Below are 23,378 nucleotides of genomic sequence, written 5' to 3'. Positions count from 1 at the left end.
TATACATGAGGTGGGAGGAGAGAAGAGAGGGGAGGGGAAGGGAAAGGGGGCGGGGGGGTTAGGGTAGGGGAGCTCAGTGCACCGATGGTCCTCGGGCAGTCTAGGCCTATAGCAGCATAACTAAGGGATGGTTCAGGGTTGCCTGAAGCCAGCCCTAACTATATGCTTTGTCAAAGAGGAAGGTTTTAAGTCTAGCCTTAAAAGTATAGAGAGTGTCTGCCTCCTGAACCCAGGCTGGGAGCTGGTTCCACAGGAGAGGAGCTTGATAGCTAAAGTAAAAATTCAGTCAAATGCCCTCTGTGGCTGTTACACTATTACACATTTTATTATATTATTCAATTATTATTTCTGATACATTAATATGAACTTACATTTATATTCTGACTTACGTTTTCCAGTTTCTGAGCCATAAGAAAAAATTAGTCTCTACATCATTTCAGTCTTTTCCAGACTATTGAGAATAAAAGCATTTTAAATCCTGCGATTTCTTACTGTGTTGTTTGCCGTTATCCAGGTGTTTTTTTTTCCTCTGAGGGTGGAGGAAGGGTGTTATTGATCAGGAAGTGAGGCATTGGAGTGCAGGGAGACAAGGAAGGGAATGTAGGTAGACGCCGCCTCAGGCTGGGAGTTTGTACTGTATCAGCTGCAGACCAGATGCATTCAGTGTTTTAATGTAAAAATGTTCCACAGAAACCATCATATGGAGCTTCCCCTATGTAGTTCAGAGTAAGTCCAAGGACAAGCTTTGAACTCCTCTGATTGGGAGTGGAGAAGTTCAACTTGGATATACAACTCCTGTTTTTTAAAGGTCTTGACTGGAGTTTGGATTTAGACATCTGTAGTGCTTCAAAGATTTTATTGTGCGCTGCTACCACCATTAGTTTACTAAAGGCTGCAAAAGAGATGTATATATTTTTATTTAAAAGATTGTTTGATAGTTTGTCTCTTTAGTTTCTGTTGTTCTGCAGTACATCTAGTTTTCTGGCTCACATTTTGACATCACATTTTGTACAAAATTGTACAAAATTAACCTTCAATCCCCAAACATGATTTTTTTCCCTTGTAGACTTTGTAGAAGGCTAACTATATAAACCTGCAAAGTATTTATACTAATGATTTGGAGTGTTATCAGTAATATCCATTCTGGATGTAGATGTTCAAGTTTGGGCTCTGACCTCACCCTGCGCTGATGGCTTAAGCACAGTATCATAAAGAATGTTAGATAGATAATATGTTGCAACGAAAAGAGTATTTTCCTTTTTGTGTTTAGTACACGTACACACACACTGAACACACCCACTTTGTCACTACACCTATTCATTAGTGACTGACTGAGAAAAGGAAGGGTGGAAGAAAGAAAGAAAGAAAGAGGAGTTGAAAAAGAGGTGGCAGTGGGTGAGGAATAAGCACAGGAAGAAAAAGGATGATATAGAAAAAAGGATGGGGATGTACAAGTAGGTGAGGAAGAAGAAGAGTAAGAGGAAGAAAAAAGAGGAAGTAGAGAAAAGGAAAAGAAGAAAAGCATGAGGGAAAAGGAAATGGAATAGAAAATTAAATTAAGAAAATGAGTGGCAGTATAAATTGAAAAAGGAGACATCTGAGGAGAGAAAGAGGAGTAACAGGATGGATTAACACTGAACAGAAACAGAACACAGGAACTGACCAAAATAAGACGAACAGGAAACAAGGCTCGGGGCCTAATAGTACCCCCCCCCTAAAAGGCCGGCTCCCAGACGGCCTAAAAGGTTCCATCACAATGTCCAGGGCGGGAGGGAGGGAGCTGCGTCCACAACAAGCCGTTCCGGAGGGCGGCCTCGCAGGCAGGTGTGGGTCCGAAACCGTTCCGGAGGACGGCCTCGCAGGCAGGCGGGGGTCTGAAGCCGTTCCGGCGGACGGTCTCACAGGCAGGCGTGGGTCCGAAGCCGTTCCGGAAGGTGGCCTCTCCGGCGGACGTGGGTCCGAAGCCATTCGGGCGGACGGCCTCGCAGGCAGGCGTGGGTCCGAAGCCGTTCCGGAAGGTGGCCTCTCCGGCAGACGTGGGTCCGAAGCCGTTCGGGCAGACGGCCTCGCAGGCAGGCGTGGGTCCGAAGCCGTTCCAGAGGACGGCCTCTCCGGCAGGCGTGGGTCCAAAGTTGTTCCGGAGGACAGCCTCTCAGGCTGGCAGGGGTCCGAAGCCGTTCCGGAGGAGGACCTCTCTGGCGGACGAAGGTCCGGGGTCGTTCAGCTGCCTGAGGTGGCTCTGGGTCTCGCTCTGGTGGCTGAGGTGGCTCTGGGTCTCGCTCTGGTGGCTGAGGTGGCTCTGGGTCTTGCTCTGGCGGCTGAGGCGGCTCGGGCTCTGGTTCTGGCTCTGGCAGCTGAGGTGGCTCGGGCTCGGGCTCTGGCTCTGGCTCTGGCTCTGGCTCTGGCGGCTGAGGCGGCTCGGGCTCTGGCTCTGGCGGCTGAGGCGGCTCTGGGTCTCGCTCTGGTGGCTGAGGTGGCTCTGGGTCTCGCTCTGGCGGCTGAGGCGGCTCGGGCTCTGGTTCTGGCTCTGGCAGCTGAGGTGGCTCGGGCTCGGGCTCTGGCTCTGGCGGCTGAGGCAGCTCGGGCTCTGGCTCTGGCTCTGGCGGCTGAGGCGGCTCTGGGTCTCGCTCTGGTGGCTGAGGTGGCTCTGGGTCTCGCTCTGGCGGCTGAGGCGGCTCGGGCTCTGGTTCTGGCAGCTGAGGTGGCTCGGGCTCTGGCTCTGGCTGCTCGAGCTGCTGCGGCTCGGGCTCGGGGAACTCTGGTTGCTCGAGCTGCTGCGGCTCGGGCTCGGGGAACTCTGGGGACCGGGACTTGCGCCCCGGGGACTGATACTAGGACTGGGACCGGGACTGTTGCGGTGGAACCCCAGCGGGGACGGGCACATCGGCACACTGAGGTTTGGGCTGCTGCTGAGGCTCGGGCTGTTGCGGTGGAACCCCAGCGGGGACGGGCATGTCGGCACACTGAGGTTTGGGCTGCTGCGGTGGAACCTCAGCGGGGATGGGCACGTCGGCGCACTGAGGCTCGGGAACCTGGACAAGGACCTGGACTGGAGCCTCAGCGGGGATAAGAAGAGAGATAAACAAAAGATGATGTGAAGGGAAACAGTACTTCGGGAGTTATTCATATGTGACTAAATGACAATAGAACAGAAGGAACTCTCGTAACTCAGCAAATGGGAAAAGCAGGATTTTTCATGAGGGACAGACATGGATGAGAGGAAATTAGTTGAAAAATAAGAGGACAGAGGAGATGAACAGGAGGAGAAATGATGATGGGAGGAGAGGAAGCATTGAGATAGAAGGGGGGAAGTAGGAAGCAAAATGTAGAGGAGCAGGAGGTGTTGCCTTAGCAACGGGGAGGGTGGGAAGGACACTTCAGGAGGAAGAGCGATGAAGGGAAAGACAATGAGAGAAGGTGGGACAAAAATGAGAGAAAAATGAGGATGTGGCAGCGAAAAGGACAGGTGTAGCCATGACAACCAATGGATGGGGATGCTTATGAAGACACGTGGCAAGATGAGCAGAAAGAAGAAGAGGGAAGAAAGAGAGGAAAGACACAAAGTAAGACAAAGCAATGAATCTGATGGGAGGATTGCAGAAAATGAGATGGAGGGTTGGTAGAGGAAAAAGAAAGTGTTTACAAGTCATCAGGTCTTTCTCTTCATCTGCTGCCTTATCTCTGTAATTGTGCTCATCTTTTCCCATCAACCCCATGGCCTATCCATCTCACATACACACACACACACAGTTAGTTAATAGACTGAAACACCCAGTGTGAGTACATGGTGGAAGTACACTGCAGTGACGCTTTTATTAAGTTGTTATACCAGTGATGTATTTTAAAATAGCACAGCAAGATGTCCCTTCCTTGTCTGTGGTTGTCAAGACTGTCAGATCCTACTAAAGATTTGAATCGTTAAAAATTACTCACAAAGATATGATTTTGTCTTTTTAAGAAAAGCTTTATTTCTTTAAACAACAGTGATCAAAGGGTTTTACTTCACTTCTCCCCAATCTTGAAAAGGCCTTGGCCATCTACAGGTTAAATGGATCAATTTGAACTTGTCTTTAATCTTTCTTTGTTGTTTTTTGTTGCAGTTGAATCAGCAGATTGCATGCAACTTGGTTTAGGCAATTGGTCAATCAATCAATCAATTAGCCAGTCCGTCAGTCAGGCTGAAAACCTTTACAATGAAAAAGAGAAAGGAACACACAAAAGAGCATGGATTGCTCTTGGTGTTCCTCTACGTGCAACACAAAGCAGTTGTAAACCTTAAACACATTTCATTGATAGAATAACACATTTCAAGCAACAAACAGCACAGCCATTGTTACATTCAATTCAATTCAATTCAATTCAATTTTATTTGTATAGCGCCAAATCACAATACAAATCATCTCAAGGCACTTTACAAAAACTAAAACTAAGAACCCAACAATTCCCTTATGAGCAAGCACTTGGCGACAGTGGAGAGGAAAAAACTCCCTTTAACGGAAGAAAAAAAAAACCTCCAGCAGAACCGGGCTCAGTTTGGGCGGCCATCTGCCTCGACCGGTTGGGGTGAGTGGATAGAGCAGAGAGAAAAGAACAGCAACAATAAACAACAAATAGACACTGCAAGTTGGTGGGGCCAGTAACTGCATATCAGCGATAAACAGCTCCAGGACCAGGGACACCTGCAGAAGGTACAGAGAGAACAGAGAGAGAGGGAGAGAGCACAAACTAGGGGAGAGAGAGAGCACAAGGTTAGTGACATTCAATGGTGGAATATACATGAGGTGGGAGAGAAGGGGGGTTAGGGTAGGGGAGCTCAGTGCACCGATGGTCCTCGGGCAGTCTAGGCCTATAGCAGCATAACTAACTAAGGGATGGTTCAGGGTTGCCTGAAGCCAGCCCTAACTATATGCTTTGTCAAAGAGGAAGGTTTTAAGTCTAGCCTTAAAAGTACAGAGAGTGTCTGCCTCCTGAACCCAGGCTGAGAGCTGGTTCCACAGGAGAGGAGCTTGATAGCTAAAGGCTCTGCCTCCCATTCTGCTTTTGAGAACTCTGGGAACCACAAGTAGGCCTGCACTCTGAGAGCGAAGTGGTCTATTGGGATAATATGGTACTATGAGGTCTTTAAGGTATGAAGGAGCTTGATTATGAAGGGATTTGTATGTGAGAAGAAGGATTTTAAATTCTATTCTATATTTTACAGGGAGCCAATGAAGAGAAGCCAATATAGGAGAAATATTATCTCTCTTGCTAGTTCCTGTCAGGACTCTGGCTGCGGCATTCTGGATTAATTGGAGGCTTTTTATTAAGATATTAGGACATCCAGATAGTAATGAGTTACAGTAATCTAGCCTTGAGGAAACAAATGCATGGACTAGTTTTTCTGCATCATTTTGAGACAGGATGTTCCTAATTTTGGAAATGTTGCGCAGGTGAAAGAATGCAGTTCTAGAAATTTGTTTTATGTGTGAGTTAAAGGACATGTCCTGGTCAAAAATAACTTAACTCCAAGGTTTTTTACAGTAGTGCTGGAGGCCAGGGCTATGCCATCTAGAGTAGCTATAATTTTAGAACAGTTATTTCTGAGATTTTTAGGCCCAAATATAATGACTTCTGTTTTATAAAAAAGTAAAAAGTTACTGGTCATCCAGGCCTTTATGTCAGTTAGACAGGCTTGAAGTCTGGTTAACTGGTTTGTGTTAACAGGTTTAATAGATAGATATAACTGAGTGTCATCCGCATAGCAGTGGTAATTAATAGAGTGCTTCCTAATGATATATCCTAAAGGAAGCATGTACAGGGTGAACAGAATCGGTCCTAGCACAGAACCTTGTGGAACTCCATAACTAACTTTTGTTCGTGTGGAAGGTTCATCATGGACATGAACAAACTGGAATCTGTCCGATAAATAGGATTGGAACCACTTTAACGCTGTTCCTCTGATACCAATCACATGCTCCAGTCTCTGTAATAAGATGTTGTGGTCAATGGTGTCGAATGCTGCACTAAGGTCTAGGAGGACAAGTATCGAAACAAGTCCATTATCTGAGGCTAAGAGAAGATCGTTGGTAACTTTCAACAGTGCTGTTTCTGTACTATGATGTGCTCTAAATCCTGATTGGAAATCTTCAAATAGTTCATTCCTGTGTAAGTGGTCTGATAGCTGCTTAGCAACAGCTTTTTCTAGGATTTTAGAAATAAATGGCAGGTTGGATATTGGTCTATAATTAGCCAAGACTCCTGGATCAAGACTAGGCTTTTTGAGTAAAGGTTTGATTACTGCGGTCTTAAAGGCCTGTGGTACGTAGCCTGATACTAGAGATAAATTTACCAAGTCCAATAAAGATGAGTTCATTAATGGCAGGGTGTCTTTAAGCAGTCTAGTCGGGATGGGGTCCAAGAGACACGTTGATGATTTCGATGAAGCAACTACTGATGTAAATTCAGAGAGATCTATAGGAGAGAAGCAGTCTAAACATAACTGAGGTCCTACAGATGATTCAAGAGCTACTGTAGTAAAAGATTCATTTATTGCAGGTATAGGAAGCATCTGCTGAATTTTATCTTTAATAGTTGTGATTTTATTTGTAAAGAAACTCATAAATTCATCACTGCTGAGAGCTAAGGGAACACTGGGCTCAACGGAGCTGTGACTTTTTGTCAGCCTGGCTACAGTGCTGAAAAGAAACCTGGGATTGTTCTTATTTTCCTCTATTAGTGATGAATAGTATGCAGTTCTGGCTTTACGGAGAGCTTTTTTATATGTTAGTAGACTGTTTTTCCAGGCTAGAAAAATTTCCTCTAAGTTTGTGGAACGCCACTTCCTTTCCAGCCATTCATGTTGCATCTACCAGTCTACACAGTAATGAATATTGGATGGACATAAACCACGCAAGCTTAACCTCTCACCATCAAATTACATACAGACACCATCAAACATAAAAGTTATCACAAAAACATTTGCCCACCAGTAGCATCCCTGAAAACGGCTAGTAAGCTCTACTCCAGTTGGTGCTACACAGCTTCTCACCATGGTGACTCTGCTGGTGACTCTGCAGGTGACTCTGCAGGTAATGCTGCTGGTGACTGCAGGTAACTCTGCAGGTGACTCTGCAGGTGACTCTGCAGGTGACTCTGCAGGTGACTCTGTAGGTGACTGCAGGTGACTGCCGGTGTCTCTGCTGGTGACTGCAGGCAACTCTGCAGGTAACTCTGCAGGTAACTCTGCAGGTGACTCTGTAGGTGACTGCAGGTGACTGCCAGTGTCTCTGCTGGTGACTGCAGGCAACTCTGCAGGTAACTCTGCAGGTAACTCTACAGGTGACTCTGCACGTGACTGCAGGTAACTCTGCAGGTGACTGCAGGTAACTCTGCAGATGACTGCAGGTGACTGTAGTTGACTGCAGGTAATTCTGCGGGTGACTGCTGGTGACTGCAGGTAACTCTGCAGGTGACTCTGCTGGTGACTGCACGTGACTGCAGGCGACTGCAGGTGACTCTGTAGGTGACTGCAGGTAACTCTGCAGGTGACTCTGCTGGTGACTGCAGGTAACTCTGCAGGTGACTCTACAGGTGATTGCAGGTACCTCTGCAGGTAACTCTGCAGGTGACTCTGCACATGACTGCAGGTAACTCTGCAGGTGACTGCAGGTAACTCTGCAGGTGACTCTACAGGTGACTCTGCACATGACTGCAGGTAACTCTGCAGGTGACTGCAGGTAACTCTGCAGATGACTGCAGGTGACTGTACTTGACTGCAGGTAATTCTGCAGGTGACTGCTGGTGACTGCAGATAACTCTGCAGGTGACTCTGCTGGTGACTGCAGGTGACTCTGCTGGTGACTGCAGGTGACTCTGCAGGTGATTCTGCAGGTGACTCTGTAGGTGACTGCAGGTAATTCTGCAGGTGACTGCAGGTGACTCTGCTGGTGACTGCAGGTAACTCTGCAGGTGACTCTGCACATGACTGCAGGTAACTCTGCAGGTGAATGCAGGTAACTCTGCAGGTGACTTTGCAGGTGACTCTGCACATGACTGCAGGTGCCTCTGCAGGTAACTGCTGGTAACTCTGCAGGTGACTCTGCAGGTGACTGCCGGTAACTCTGCAGGTGACTCTGCAGATGACTGCAGGTGACTCTGCAGGTAGCTTCCTGCGTCTTTGTGTGAGGACTGGGGAGTATCCACTTCCTTTCTAAAATAAAAACCTCATCTTCCTCATGAGAATGCAAAAGTCTTGGTTTCTGTAAAGTGTGTCTTCAGAATAAAAGTGCTTTTCTCCCCTACAGCAAAGTCTACAGCAAAGTCTCTCCATTTTGTGATCTAACGAGCTGAATGTTCATGTTCATGCTAATGAAGCAATATTTCACCCAGATAATTTTGTGCTGCCGCTTGTTCCTGAAGTCCAGAAACCTATAAACCAGATCTCAGGTTAAAATGCCTGTTTTTAAAAGATTTGTCTTTATCCATGCAACGATGGTGGAAAGTCCTCCAAACCCCCGCCTCCCTCTTTCTCTTTCTCTGTGTTTGCTCCAGTTCTAAGTCTGATCTGTACAAGTCACAGGTTCACACATGCAAAACGCACCACCCTACCTTTAGCCCCCAAACACCACTGACATTCTCAGGTTCTCTTCACGCCAAGTTTCACTCTGTGTGAATGCAGAAATATGAAGTTTAGACCATCTGGGACATGGTAGTCATAATGTACTCACTGAGGTGGCACGAATCTCATCTTCTAGATCTAGTCTGACTGACGTGTGTTGCTCATGCCTGCTTTCCTGGCCCTCCCTCTCTAAGGGAATTTCTGCCCTGAGATGGAAGTGAACAGGTGACTGACTCAGCCAGTGGAGGACCTCTCAACCGTGAAAACCTCTTCGGTTGTTTTCCACATATGTGTTGGATTATGTGGTTCTGCTGAGTGATGTGCACCAATGTGTTTTGATGCAATTGTCTGAATCTAAGCACACAGAACACTCCTATATGCGTCTTATTCATCCTGTTTCTTCCTCACCAGTGGCATTATAAAGAAATGCCAATGTTGCGGGTCCATTTGCAGCAATACATACAGAGACCATAACAGAACCAGCAGCATGTTTCACATTTGAGGAGGTGCTTTAATCATTTATTAATTATTTTTCTTCAACACACTTCCCTTTTTCCATCATTCAGACAGGGGTTCATTTTTGTTTCCTCCATCCACAGCTCTTTGGTCTAAAACTCAAGGGTGTTCATTTTACATGTTTGCTGATCTTTTCTTAACCGCTGGCGAGGAAACATGTTTGCCTATATACTGGCAATCATTCCTGATTTGCTATGCAATTATTTTTTGTTCATCCAACAGAGCAGCTCATTTGAAATGTACTGGTTTGCACACCTACTTTTTTATGATGTTTCCAGCTGTTGATACAAGCAAATCACCTACCATTAATTGCTTTGATAGAGTTCAGCTCTTTTGAGCTTGATGTGTGTCATTCGCCAGATCTTTAATGTTTTCAGCCTAGCAAATCTTGTGTATCTTGTATCCTCTATGTACAGTGGGTACGGAAAGTATTCAGACCCCTTTAAATTTTTCACTCTTTGTGTCATTGCAGCCATTTGCCAAAATCAAAAAAGTTCATTTTATTTCTCATTAATGTACACTCAGCACCCCATCTTGACAGAAAAAAACAGAAATGTAGAAATTTTTGCAAATTTATTAAAAAAGAAAAACTGAAATATCACATGGTCATAAGTATTCAGACCCTTTGCAGTGACACTCATATTTAACTCACATGCTGTCCATTTCTTCTGATCCTCCTTGAGATGGTTCTGCTCCTTCATTGGAGTCCAGCTGTGTTTAATTAAACTGATTGGACTTGATTAGGAAAGGCACACACCTGTCTATATAAGACCTTACAGCTCACAGTGCATGTCAGAGCAAATGAGAATCATGAGGTCGAAGGAACTGCCCAAGCAGCTCAGAGACAGAATTGTGGCAAGGCACAGATCTGGCCAAGGTTACAAAAGAATTTCTGCAGCACTCAAGGTTCCTAAGAGCACAGTGGCCTCCATAATCCTCAAATGGAAAAAGTTTGGGACGACCAGAACTCTTCCTAGACCTGGCCGTCCAGCCAAACTGAGCAATCGTGGGAGAAGAGCCTTCGTGAGAGAGGTAAAGAAGAACCCAAAGATCACTGTGGCTGAGCTCCAGAGATGCCGTAGGGAGATGGGAGAAAGTTCCACAAAGTCAACTATCACTGCAGCCCTCCACCAGTCGGGGCTTTATGGCAGAGTGGCCCAACAGAAGCCTCTCCTCAGTGCAAGACACATGAAAGCCCGCATAGAGTTTGCCAAAAAACACATGAAGGACTGCCAGACTATGAGAAATAAGATTCTCTGGTCTGATGAGACCAAGATTGAACTTTTTGGTGTTAATTCTAAGCGGCATGTGTGGAGAAAACCAGGCACTGCTCATCACCTGCCCAATACAATCCCTACAGTGAAACATGGTGGTGGGAGCATCATGTTGTGGGGGTGTTTTTCAGCTGCAGGGACAGGACGACTGGTTGCAATTGAAGGAAAGATGAATGTGGCCAAGTACAGAGATATCCTGGAAGAAAACCTCTTCCAGAGTGCTCAGGACCTCAGACTGGGCCGAAGGTTCACCTTTCAACAGGACAATGACCCTAAGCGCACAGCTAAAATAACAAAGGAGTGGCTTTGGAACAACTCTGTGACCGTTCTTGACTGGCCCAGCCAGAGCCCTGACCTAAACCCAATTGAGCATCACTGGAGAGACCTGAAAATGGCTATCCACCAACGTTCACCATCCAACCTGACAGAACTGGAGAGGATCTGCAAAGAAGAATGGCAGAGGATCCCCAAATCCAGGTGTGAAAAACTTGTTGCATCATTCCCAAGAAGACTCATGGCTGTACTAGCTCAAAAGGGTGCTTCTACTCAATACTGAGCACAGGGTCTGAATACTTATGACCATGTGATATTTCAGTTTTTCTTTTTTAATAAATTTGCAAAATTTTCTACATTTCTGTTTTTTTCTGTCAAGATGGGGTGCTGAGTGTACATTAATGAGAAATAAAATGAACTTTTTTGATTTTGGCAAATGGCTGCAATGACACAAAGAGTGAAAAATTTAAAGGGGTCTGAATACTTTCCGTACCCACTGTATGCTTTTGAACACTTGAAAAAAGTCATCACTAAAAGCCCTATTTACTGAATTTATTCATTTTTTATTGCTGTGCAGTAAAAAGAGAACATTAAGGACAAATCCAGATTTATTCATACAAAATATGATTTCTATGACAGAAACAGGAATATTTACAGCAGTGAAGTCACTCCAGTAAGTGATTTAACGGTTTACTCCGGTTTGTGTGGCAAATGTTTACAGACAGTCAGGTTTTTTTGTTTTTTATTTATCTGCATCAGTGTGAGACTGAGTTTACATGTGTTTTGCCTATGCTGCTGTGTTGGGATACATCCCTGATAGATAATAAAGGAATGTGAATCCAGGTCAGCAGACCAGCAGAGAAAAGAAATCTGAGAGAAACAGGAGAATCAACAGGCATTTTATCCCTTCAATGAAGCCTTTACTGACTCAGCGATGCTCAGCTGTTATGGGTCAACAAATAAAATCAGGAGGTCACTGAATTTTGGTGGGTTCTTTTATACACTTTTATGGTTTTTATACAAGTCTTTTTTGTCCATTGCTAGTGTAAAATGTGTGGCAGCTTGTGGTTAGATGAGCTTTTATAGTCTCATTCAGAGTGAAAGTGGAAGGTCAAAAGATCTCTGTGTGTATTACACAGTGAAAGGACGACCTTACAAGTACTGTTTGTGCTTTTCTTTTTTACACTGTGAATGCCCACTGTCATTTGAGAGAGATTTATGTCACCCTTTGAAGTACCACTCTCAAGAGTTTAGAAATAAACACACAGAATCTAATAAAGAAAACTGTCTTTCTTTACACAACTGGCTATTTAAATGCCCACCAAAGAGAAGAGTATTAAGTGAAGCATCACTGTATTTTTACCTCATTTGTTCTGGTAATCGCAGACGACCAGAATTTGGTGAACTGAAATAATGCATTCATGACCTGTGAAGAGTTAATTCAATTCAATTCAATTCAATTTTATTTGTATAGCGCCAAATCACAATACAAATCATCTCAAGGCACTTTACAAAAACTAAAACTAAAAACCCAACAATTCCCTTATGAGCAAGCACTTGGCGACAGTGGAGAGGAAAAAACTCCCTTTAACGGAAGAAAAAAACCTCCAGCAGAACCGGGCTCAGTTTGGGCGGCCATCTGCCTCGACCGGTTGGGGTGAGTGGATAGAGCAGAGAGAAAAGAACAGCAACAATAAACAACAAATAGACACTGCAGGTTGGTGGGGCCAGTAACTGCACATCAGCAATATACAGCTCAAGGACAGGGGACACCTGCAGAAGGTACAGAGAGAGAGAGATGGAGAGAGCACAAACTAGGGGAGAGAGAGAGCACAAGGTGTTGGTTCTAATCAAACATCTACACAGAGACTTTCTTTTCTTTGTTCTAGGTTGAGCTCGTGACTTTTAGGAGATACACACTCAGTGTTATCCCCGGCTGCGCAGCCTCGAACCCGCCCAGAACACTTTAATTTATATGTGATGTGGTTACATGACTTCCAGGCACCGTCTCACTTTACACAATAGGGGAGAGTTGAAACATAGGTTAACTTCAAAGTTCATACAGAGTTCACATCCATATCTTTACATGTCTTGGTGATTTGCACAGAAAAACAGAGAACATCCTTGACTGTGACATGCCTGGTTGCACCCTTTACATAAATCTGTCTGCAAAATGACAATTCTCATAACACAGTTAGCAATTTACAATGCCCTTATTCTAACACAAGGTTAGTGACATTCAGTAGTGTAATATACATGTGAAGGGGGAGGAGAGGAAGAGAGGGGAAGGGAAACAACTGCCCTGTAGAGAAATATTTACTAAGTCTAATAAAGATGCATTAATTAATGGAAGGGTGTCTTTAAAAAGTATAGTCAGGATGGGGTTTAAGAGACACGTTGATGATTTAGATGAAGCAACTACTGATGTAAATTCAGAAAGATTCATGGGAGAGAAGCAGTCTAAATATAACTGAGGTCTTACAGATAATTCAAGAGCTACTGTAGTAGAAGATTCAGTTATTGCAGGTATAGGAAGCATCTGCTGAATTTTATCTGTAATAGTTGTGATTTTATTTGTAAAGAAACTCATAATTCATCACTGCTGAGAGCTAAGAAATTTACAGTAAGATTACTTTTTGAGTAATGAGTCTTGTAAGGGATTATTATTTAAAATTCATAATCAGATTACAGCTACTAATCCAAGCAACAGTTGTCGCTTGTTTGCTGCTTTACTTGCCCGACACTGTTCACAGGTATAACCCAGAATGAAAATCTACATCCACAGCTCTGTATCTGAACCATGTATGAGTAAGTTTCCTCAAATAAAAAATATCACTGAGCTAAGAACAAATTGAAAAAAGATATAAAGTTTCTAAAATCTTGTGTTTTAATCAGCCTTAAAGCTATTAATTGATTAGTGATTCCATTCGCATTGGCTGTGAATTCACCACCTTGCTGTCTGTTGTTTGCTCTTAAACCAGCTTCTACTGGTTGATTCGGGCTATTTGTCAACTGTTAGTGTCCTGTGTTTGTGATTGAGCCCCACTGATGTTTAAAATGGAGGCAATATAAAAATCTATATATGACCACAGGGGGAGTTAAGTTGTCCTGAGACGGAAAGCTGTCGAACGCTGGTCCAGTGTGACTGTCTGGTCAAATTAAAAGCTTTAACTGACCCAGACTGATATCTGATTTTTAAATCTGGATCAGCTAGTTCAGGCCCCTCTGGAGGGAGACACACATGCCTCTCTTCAAACTAAACTGTCCTTCTAAGAAGAGGTTCCAGAAATGATTAGTTTGGAGGAGATTGAAGTGTAAATAAGGGAGGTACCAAAGTCTGAGTGAATGCAGGAAGAGGATGCATATAGGTCCTCTGATGCACATTCAGTTCTAGCTTGCAGATTTCTGGCTGTGTCTGTTGTTCAGATAGGATTCTCTGCTGAAATGGTTTGGAATCGGTTTTCCACAGTGCTGAGAACATTGAATTTTTTTCCAATTGCAAGGACAAACTCTGCATGAAGGCCACGCTCAATATAACACACTGAGAATGTATGTGACTTGACAGTCTCACACTCACATACACACACAGATAGAGGTACTTAAGCTGGCCCACTCAGAGGTGGCAGTTTGTACAGCCAGACTAAACACACCATTACACAGTGATCACAGAGTATCTGCAGGATGAAAGTGCAGCTTTCATCCTGCAGTGAGTGTGTCTTACACACTCACTGCCTACAGACCACTGACTCCAACATGTCTGACACCAACTATTATCTAATGTTTGTGGACATGGATATTACTTGATGGATATTATACTTGATTTAACCTATTAACTAGAAATCATGTGAACTTTGCATTCCAGATGCTCATTTGCACAACGTTTGTTTTCACTTAAATCAACTTTGCAGACATAAACCTTGCTGCTGAGATAATCCATCACAGTCAACATAGTCACATTTTTTTATTCATTTATAAGTGCAGATTAAAAAGTCTATGATGCACTGCCAGACAACAACACCTGAACTCTGACAGAAATATAAACAGATATGTCATTCATTGTGATGGATTAGGTATTTGAGGCAACTTTATAGTCTATGCAAGTTGACTGGCACAAAAATGAATGAAGTGGATGTAGGAGAAACATATAAATGAACTGTATGATCAGGGTAATGTTTTGCAGCACTGACTAATTTGGTATAGAAAATTGATTGTGTGCATTTATATTGTACCTCTTAAACTGTGCCAAACCACAGATGTATGATTATGTTGTCAGAGTAAACAGGCATGTGAAGTCATGGGACTGACAGGTGAAAAGCTGTGTAGAGATCCAGGTTAAAAATCCACTTCAAATTTAGTTGAAAAATGAAAATTCTTCAGACATTTAGGTTACATAAGTAAGACTGTACATGAATCAGAGCTGTCTGAATTTCCAGTGTACATCAATGTTCTACCTGCAAGACCCCAGTGTTAGTGCCTTTGATCATCATCTATGATATGAAAACATCAGACTTGCCACAGTCAAAGAAATCCTATTTCAGTAATAAAACACTCTTGAACTGCAGAACATCGCTCCTTCATGGCTGGTAATAGTACTTGTCAGCTGAAGTGCTGATCACATTGGGTGGCAGCTAAAGAAGCACTCGCACAGTGTGGATGAGGTTTCAGACATTTTTACTAGCATTCACCGTCAGGGCTGAGAGTATTGGAGTAGAAAGCAGAATGCAGCAAGCAGCCTGGATACATACCTTATTTTCTGCTCCTTTTGCATCATTGTTGTGTGTTTACATTAGGGTTAGATTTGCTGTTACTTCATTTTAAGACTAGGTTCATAGCGACAGTAGGTATGCTGTTTGGCTGATTTGCTTTGTGATGCAACAAAACCAAATTCTGATGCTTCAGTAATGAGCAGGACAGTGGCCCTCAAGGATCATAGGTTACTCACCCCTGATTTAAAGTGTAGTTCAGATCTCCCGCCAACTGAAATATAGGCACTAAAATATCAACTAAATTTAGCCTAAACCTCTGCTCTCCATGTATATGTAGACTCACTACTGTTTGTAAAAGGGGGTGAGGTTGGTGATGAGGAGCAAAGTTAAAATACATTCACTGTGAATTGGTGCTGGTCGCAATGACAATGACAATAACATAGTGCCAATAAGGACATTCAGCATTAGGCCTATAACAAATGGTTTAGCACTACAATATTAAGCTTCCATAACAGAAGAAGATGGCAATGAGCAGGAAATCCATACGCCAATCTTCAAAAACTCACCTGCAGAAACCTCTGATCTACCACTCAGACATTCAGGCAAGTCTTTATGTAGACTAAGGTCTCTGTAACCTTTACTTTTTCCTTTATTTTTCAGGTTTACGAGCAGGATGACCTGTCAGAGCAGATGGCCAGTCTAGAAGGTCTGATGAAGCAGCTCAATGCCATTACTGGCTCTGCCTTCTAACCTCTGAGCCCAGCCCAGCCCTCAGCCACAGCCCAGCCTGAAACCTTTCTTCACGCCTTGATGCTCCCTGCTCTCCATTCACTAAGAGCAACAACAGATCAGTCTGGGTTTGAAGACGCTTCTGTGGAACCTCTGTCTGTGCTGGGTTGAGTTTGTTTTGTTTCTGCTGGTCTCAGCTAGTATCTACTTTTTGGTACCGGGATAGGATAAAAGGGAATTAAACAGATGATAAACACTGCAGCAGCACAGCATCAACTCCAAGAACAGAACAAGGGTCTTCTATAGGAGTTCAAACTAAAACACTCTATACCCTTCAACCTTGAACTCAAACCCAATGCCGAGCGCCTCAACATAATGAAACAGGAGGAAGAGATTATCAAAAAAAAAAGGTCAACATTATAAGATCCCTCCTGTTTCTTTTCTTTGTGGTATTATTTAGCATCCTCTTCCGCTGAGTTCTACACTACTCAGTTACTGTGATGATACCTCACTTATTTTTCATGTTGGAAGTATTTGTTTCGCCTTTTTTGTTGTTTGTTTGGGTATTTTAAATTTGTGCAGTAAAAGGATGTGTATATGGTTTGAAAATGCTACTAGAATCCACTGTAAGAAAAAGAATACACATCTGCAGCCACCAAAGTTTTCACCTTTTTTTTCTCACATGGATTCAAGGATGGCAGCATGAGATGATCCTCTTATTTCTTTTCATTTTTTTTCCTGCATTTTCCCCTCGAATTAGTATAGTTTCACTGAACCATCCATCACCTATGAACCTTGCAGCCCTTCCAACTCCGGTTTCTGAGGCTTATAAAAAGATAAAGGGATTTTATAAGTGATGGCCTGACAGAAGCCAGTCTAAGTCGTCGAAATTTGTATCCAGCTGATTTTGCTCTTACAGGACTGTATAGAAACCTCTATAATATCCCACAGTCTGTTGCTGCTCTTGACCAAGCCTTTACTTCACCTAACCCAGACAAACTCTAATCTTTACCTACAAGGACTCATATTGTTGCCAAATCTTATGTTGGAAGGTTCACTGTAACTTTCTTTGTTTTTGCTCTGTGTTCAAATCTTGTTCAGCCCCAAACACAGACTGGATGTCAGTGAGGTGATGATCCCCATAGAACAAATGTTACAAAAAATCTGGATACTGAACACATGAAGGATGGCTTTCAATGGTACATAGTGATTGGTCCTTTTGAGAAATGTGTTTGGTCTTAATACCTCATTCACAATTGGTGTTTGTTGTCATGCCTCCTTGGTTGGAGAACTAAAGAAAGTGTGGAGAGAAGTTAAGTGAATACACTGTTGGCTTTTGTGATATATGTGTTCACAAAAGACAAATATGTTTTAGAGGAACATTCTATGAGGCAAAACATGAACACTGCTAATACACAACATGTTGTTTTGGAAAAAGGATAAGGTCATCATCACAAGACAGCAGTTTGTTATATTATTAGATAATTAAACTGTTATCTCTTGATTTAGGGCTTAATTTTAAAATGACAAAAATGTCATCTTTTCATTAGAAAACCACTGGTTATAGAAAGATTATGAAGTCAGGATCTTGAAAAAGCCTGGTCTAACATATACTGTATTGTTGTAACAGCTGTATTGCTAGATGCTGTTTACATCAAATATAAGTAACAGCCACACCCTGTGCATGGATGCATTAGTGAACCATCCTGCAGTGCACAAGTGCAAAGGTCCATGGATTTAGTAAATCCTGGGCCAAAGCTGGTGTTTAAAATATCTTCAACATTAACATTTCTTGTTTACAGTCAATCAAATGACTATAGACAGACATAATATGAATATGAACACAACCACAGAGGGACACGTAATGGCCACAAAGAAACTAATAGACCACAAAGAGACAGAAAACAACCACAAAGAAACTCAAAACTGTCACAAACAGATTTGGAACAACCACAAAGAGACTCAAAATAACAGAATAGTCTAGGGCTCCTGTGTAGGGGGGGGCAGAAGGTGACCTGGGGCTAATCTTTTCATGACCACTGTCAAAGAAGGAAAGAATAGAATTTTGGTAATACTGTGATGAAACAGTCAATTGTGCAGGAGGTGTTGTTATTGTTGTTGTTATTATTATTATTATTATTGAAACCAGATTGGTAGTGAGGCAGCCATTCAAGATTCATATTTTTCATGAGATAAACAAATATGTACCTCTGTCAACTTTGATTATCCACATGGGAAAATTGCAAAACCGCCAGCATCTCTTTGAGTTTACTTCAGGTGATTACATTTTTATATGAAATTTTAAAAATAATAACATGAACAATAACACAAATGCATATTTCACAAAGTATATTTTTACATTTGCTGTTCTTTTGGAACTGTACTTTTAAATGGTCATGAATCAAGTTGAAAATTGATATCTTACAGCCTTTAAATACAGTTATATTTTCTTCAAAAATCAGCCTTAACTGGTATGCAGAGTTTTGACTGTTTTATTAGAAGCAGACTTTAGAGAGTGTGAATGAGGGAATCAGATCTGAGGGGTTAGGGTTTCAGGATGACTTCTAAACAAAATGTTGGTCAGGATGACAGTGTAGCTCTTTAAAACAATTTGATTTGATTTTGGAAACTGGCTGAGAAACATGATATGAAATGCTGCAGTAACGCAGAATTAGCAAGGTCTACACAATAAAGAAAAGCTGTAAGTCACTGTGTTCTTAACGTGATCTGCCAAATAGGCAAAGATTTTTTTCTATCCTATTTTTTATTTTTTTAATCAAGACAAACAGGATTGGGAAAAAGTGCTTTTACCTTTATGATTTGGAGATTAAATGACTTGTGGAGTTGGATCATTTTTGGAGTGTGCAGAAAAGCAGGAATTTAAAATGATTCATTAATGACCCTAGGAAAAAATAGGCCATCAGTATGCACCATATTTGACTGTGTCACCCAATCACGATGTAGTTTACAGACGTTTATCTTTCTGTGATGAAGGGGGAAAAAGCCACACAGAGACACACAGAGAGCATTGGCAGAGAAGGTGAATTGATATTCAGAGATGGTTTGTATGTGTGAGCTAGGGCACAGAGGAATGAGGCTGGGAATTCATTATAACGCCATTTCAAATATTATGATTCAAGCTCACACTCACTGGGCCGTTACAGTGGCAGGGAAAAGTCCTCAGGATGGAGGGGATGGAAAGGTAACGTCTCTGCAGAATAAGGGTGGGGATGAAAGGTGAATGAATGCAGTAAGTTGGGTGGCATGGGGATCAAACTCATCAGCCTGTTCTGAGAGATACATGCAGTCTGAATTGAGTTGCTCTGCAGAGAGTAGAGCCTAGCTGAAGACAGATGTAATGATCCAATGCTGCCGGGCAAGACTGAATTTTGATTTTAGGAAAGTCTAATTTTAAACAGTAAATGGCCCGTTGACACGACAGGGTTCTTCTTTGCGGTCTTAAAAAGTGAAGTGATCATACTGGGGGTTTTGCCCATTAAATATAAATTTCACTTCTCATTCATTTTTTAAGTACTACTGACCATTTTACAAATCATCCATCAGTTCTTAGAATTGATTTCCCTCCTTCCAGGCAGCCATTCCTTTAGTTCAGTTCTATGAAAATCAAACTGAGTTGAAGCTTAGCCTGTTCCCAGATGTCTGAATCACTGCCACATCAGAGCATTTCTTAGTGTTGTAGGTGGGCTTTGAATGGGGAGGTCATCTTCATGTGCTACAGCCACAAAGATAGAGACAACCAAAATTCTCCCGAATTCATTGTTGTAAATCCGCTTACAGAAATTAAAGCTCTTCAATAGATCTCTTTTAGATTCACCGACTATGAGACTCAATAATGAAGTGAAAATGAATTTCTCTCTCATTTTCAAGTTGCTTTAAACCTGCTGTGGGGCGATATTACATAACATGTCCAGCTGGGATTTTTTTTAAACATTTGAGAGTTTATGCTGAACCATCAGTACTGGAAACGTTATTATTTTTGTCATGTTTGCTTCTTTAAAGTCAGTTAAAATTTGTGCTGTGGAAATCAGTAGTTATAACTATGTTAACTTAGATTAATGATAAATCTTTAGCAAGTCTTAAATAGAGGTTTTACAGTCTACTCCATATCAGAATATGTACACTGGGTTTCGATCCAAAATGTTAAAGCCTGATATACCTCTACTTTAAAGTTTCCATACTTCTGATTTTTAAAAGGATCAGCTAAACCCAATGGCTTCCTTGCAGTACAGGAACTAATGTAAAAAACAATGGAAGGCCTCGGAAATTACCAGAAGGGCTGAAAAGTTCAAAAGATTTATACTTACTGAGTTAAATATGGAACACTATTATGGCCCTTTGAGTTTGATGTTTACATGTGACATGTGATGACTGTTACAATTACAAGTCAGGCTGCCTAGTTTTGTCCGTGTCTCATACAGGCAATGCTTTCACATTTATTTGGCTGATTAAATCTTAGTGCATGGTGTTTCCCTGCACTTCATCATGACCTGAATTGTTTGAAGCAGACTATTCATCTTAACTCAATCTTCATCATAATTATAGTAAACTATTTTTTTTAATTCTCGAGTCATAAAAACCTGGTAACATTCTCTGAACAGTTGTCCTGCCTTTGGCATAAATATGACATTCTGCCTATCTTTTTTTTCTTTTCATCACAACATTATTTTTCTTTATCTGCATTTAGTCATTTAGTCCTGCACAGTTGACACCTGGGGGAACAGATGAGATGATCTGCTCTGCTGAGGGCACCTTGCCCTTGTAAACAGTGACTTAAGAGAAAACTGCTTCTTTTACTTCTGTGATATGGATGCAGCATTTTAACAGCCGTATGGAAACAAAGACACATCAGACAACAAGGTTTTGAATGGGAAAAGTAAGGCAGATCAGTCAATCACAAATTAAAAGTTATTAGCAAGTGAAGATATTTTGGCTGATACATGACCTTAATGCAAGTTGTAAATAGCAACTGCAGCATATTCTGCCTCCTTAAGGAAGAGAACTGCAAGGATTTTTTTGTTTGTTTCTGTAAACATGCAGAGGTTGTGTATGTGCTACTGATCAGACAGTGGCAAAGTGAAACAATCTTACAACAGTAAGATAACATTGCTAAGAATAATGCAAGGTTATTTTCATGGAAATAACTTAAATCTGTGGCTTCTGTAAGGGAAATGAATTCACAAAAAACTGATTTGAAACATTAAAGTATGTGCTTTCTTAGTAATGGGCTGAAACATCCAAAAAATACTGTGGTAATACAGGTTTTTAATTAAACAGGCAGGACAGAAAGCCCCCAAATGATTTTTTTTAAGTTAGTTAAACATTACATAGTGAATCTTGCACCAAACCTCTCATCTCCATTTTGATAAAGACTTTCCTTCAGTCAGATGTTGGAGTTTTTGTTGGGTTTACGTGTGTATTTTAACAAGGAGAAAAACTGCAGCAGAACTACATTACAGAAAGCTGCTTTTTTACAGTGTACAGTTCCACTAGAGTAGTAGTATCTTTTTATAATCAAATTTAATTTATTGTTATTGTTATTACTTTATTTTGAGTGTTCCTTAAAACTATTATTTATAATCACATAAAGATATTTAGGCAAGTGTAAATTTAGATTAGCAAGAACAAGATGAAAAAAAAAGACTGAAGCACCATTCAGAGATAGTGTTTTTTTTTTTCTTTTGGTGTACCGCCTTAAAAACCTTCAGTATTTTTAAATAATATTGTAGGAAACGTATTTATATTTCTTAATGAAACATTTAGGTTACATACAGTATGAATGGTTTGCCAGCATAATTGGGTGGTAATTCTGTGGTCACACCATCACCACCACTTGCTTTATTTCAGTTTAAAATCATAAATTGATGCCATCTATGCAGTTGTCCTTTAGAACTATAACCTTTCATTACAGACACAACTTTACAGTCTGTGAGAGTTTGAAGCTGGCAGTTTTGTGTTTAGCCCCTGATATAGGAGATTGGAATTTGCCCACTACCACTGGAATGCCCTAGTTTGGTCCATATAATATTATTAAGGTCCCTTTAAATTTGCTTGTTAATGTTGTGTCCAGGATATGTACTAATTTGCAACAGGCTGGAAAACAAAGTTATGATATAATATATAACTGCTTTGTATGTCCTCAACCGTATCATTTCTGTATTGTTATTTCTCCTTTCTTACATGAGCACCAATACAATTTATATGTGATAATCTAACATTGGCCGAAAATATGGTCCAACTCTGTCACGTGGCTTGTGTGGACACAGTAATGGACATGAACATAGTTTCTATTACTGAGAATCCTTGAATCCTTATATCTGCTCTCAGTGACAGTATATCTTTGGCAAAAAGTGAATTAAATAGCTGCCTGGAAGGTATGAAATGAGTGTAAAAACTGATGGACATTAAAGTCAATTTGATTTGTAGTTAATGGACTAAAAATTGTAAAAATACACTGGTGTGGTACACCCTCTTCTCGTGAACTCATCCTTTGGTGACTGTGTGTAACTCAGAAACACTACTGAGACCTAATAAGGTGGAAACCAGGGAGGCTCAGCATCTGCATTTTAATTAACTTCTTTCTTTGGGCGCTTCAGTCCCATATGGGAACCACTGAGGATCAAAAAGGGACAAATGATATGCTCAAAAAAATATTTTAAAAAATAAACAAAAAAAGGAAGGGAAAAGACAGTGAAGTTGGTCAGGGTTGTGCTGATGTTGCTGTGACATCGACTCTGCCAGCTTTGGTATAGGCCTACAGCTTACAAAAAGAAAATAATGGTGTAAAAAAAAAAAAAAGGGAAAAATAATTTTAACCTTGTCTCATCAGGGTGAAAAGGGACAAATTAAAACATCCCTTATCTCGTCTCACACAGACAGTTACTACATTTCCAGAATATCATTGTTTGACTGAGGAGCAGTCAGATGGTTAAATAGTTTTACTTTCCAGTACAGTCATTATAACCAAACTAGCTTAGTCACTGCAATATGTAAGAGTGTACTTCTTTTTCATTTGAGTGAAGGGGAGAAAAGATGATGATGATGATGATGATGATGATGGTGATGATGATGGTGGTGGAGTATCACAGATAAAGTAAAGCTAAGTTTCTATCTAAAATGTTGTATACAATTGCTGGTTTTGTAATGCACTGTAGAACAGTCCCATGGTCCTTTTTTATAGAAATGTTATTTCAATGGTGCATTCTTTTTGTTTGATAAATAAAGTTTTGATACAAAAGCAAATATGCTATTTGGTTAGTATTTACT

General features: G+C 41.5%; 1 protein-coding gene across 1 annotated transcript in view; it reads left to right on the top strand.

Moving 5' to 3' along the window:
- Positions 1-21,755, top strand: part of dcc (DCC netrin 1 receptor) — a 252,047-nt gene extending 230,292 nt beyond the window's left edge. The window contains exon 30 of the mRNA XM_026297730.1: positions 16,026-21,755. Coding sequence (XP_026153515.1) covers positions 16,026-16,115 — 90 coding nt within the window. The 3' untranslated portion in view covers positions 16,116-21,755. The remainder of the gene's footprint in view (positions 1-16,025) is intronic.
- The last annotated feature ends 1,623 nt before the right edge of the window (positions 21,756-23,378 follow it).

This window comes from Mastacembelus armatus, chromosome 12 (genome assembly GCF_900324485.2).
Source record: "Mastacembelus armatus chromosome 12, fMasArm1.2, whole genome shotgun sequence".
NCBI lineage: Eukaryota > Metazoa > Chordata > Actinopteri > Synbranchiformes > Mastacembelidae > Mastacembelus > Mastacembelus armatus.
Note: the sequence above shows the minus strand (reverse complement) of the source record. Positions and strands in the feature narration are given on the sequence as shown.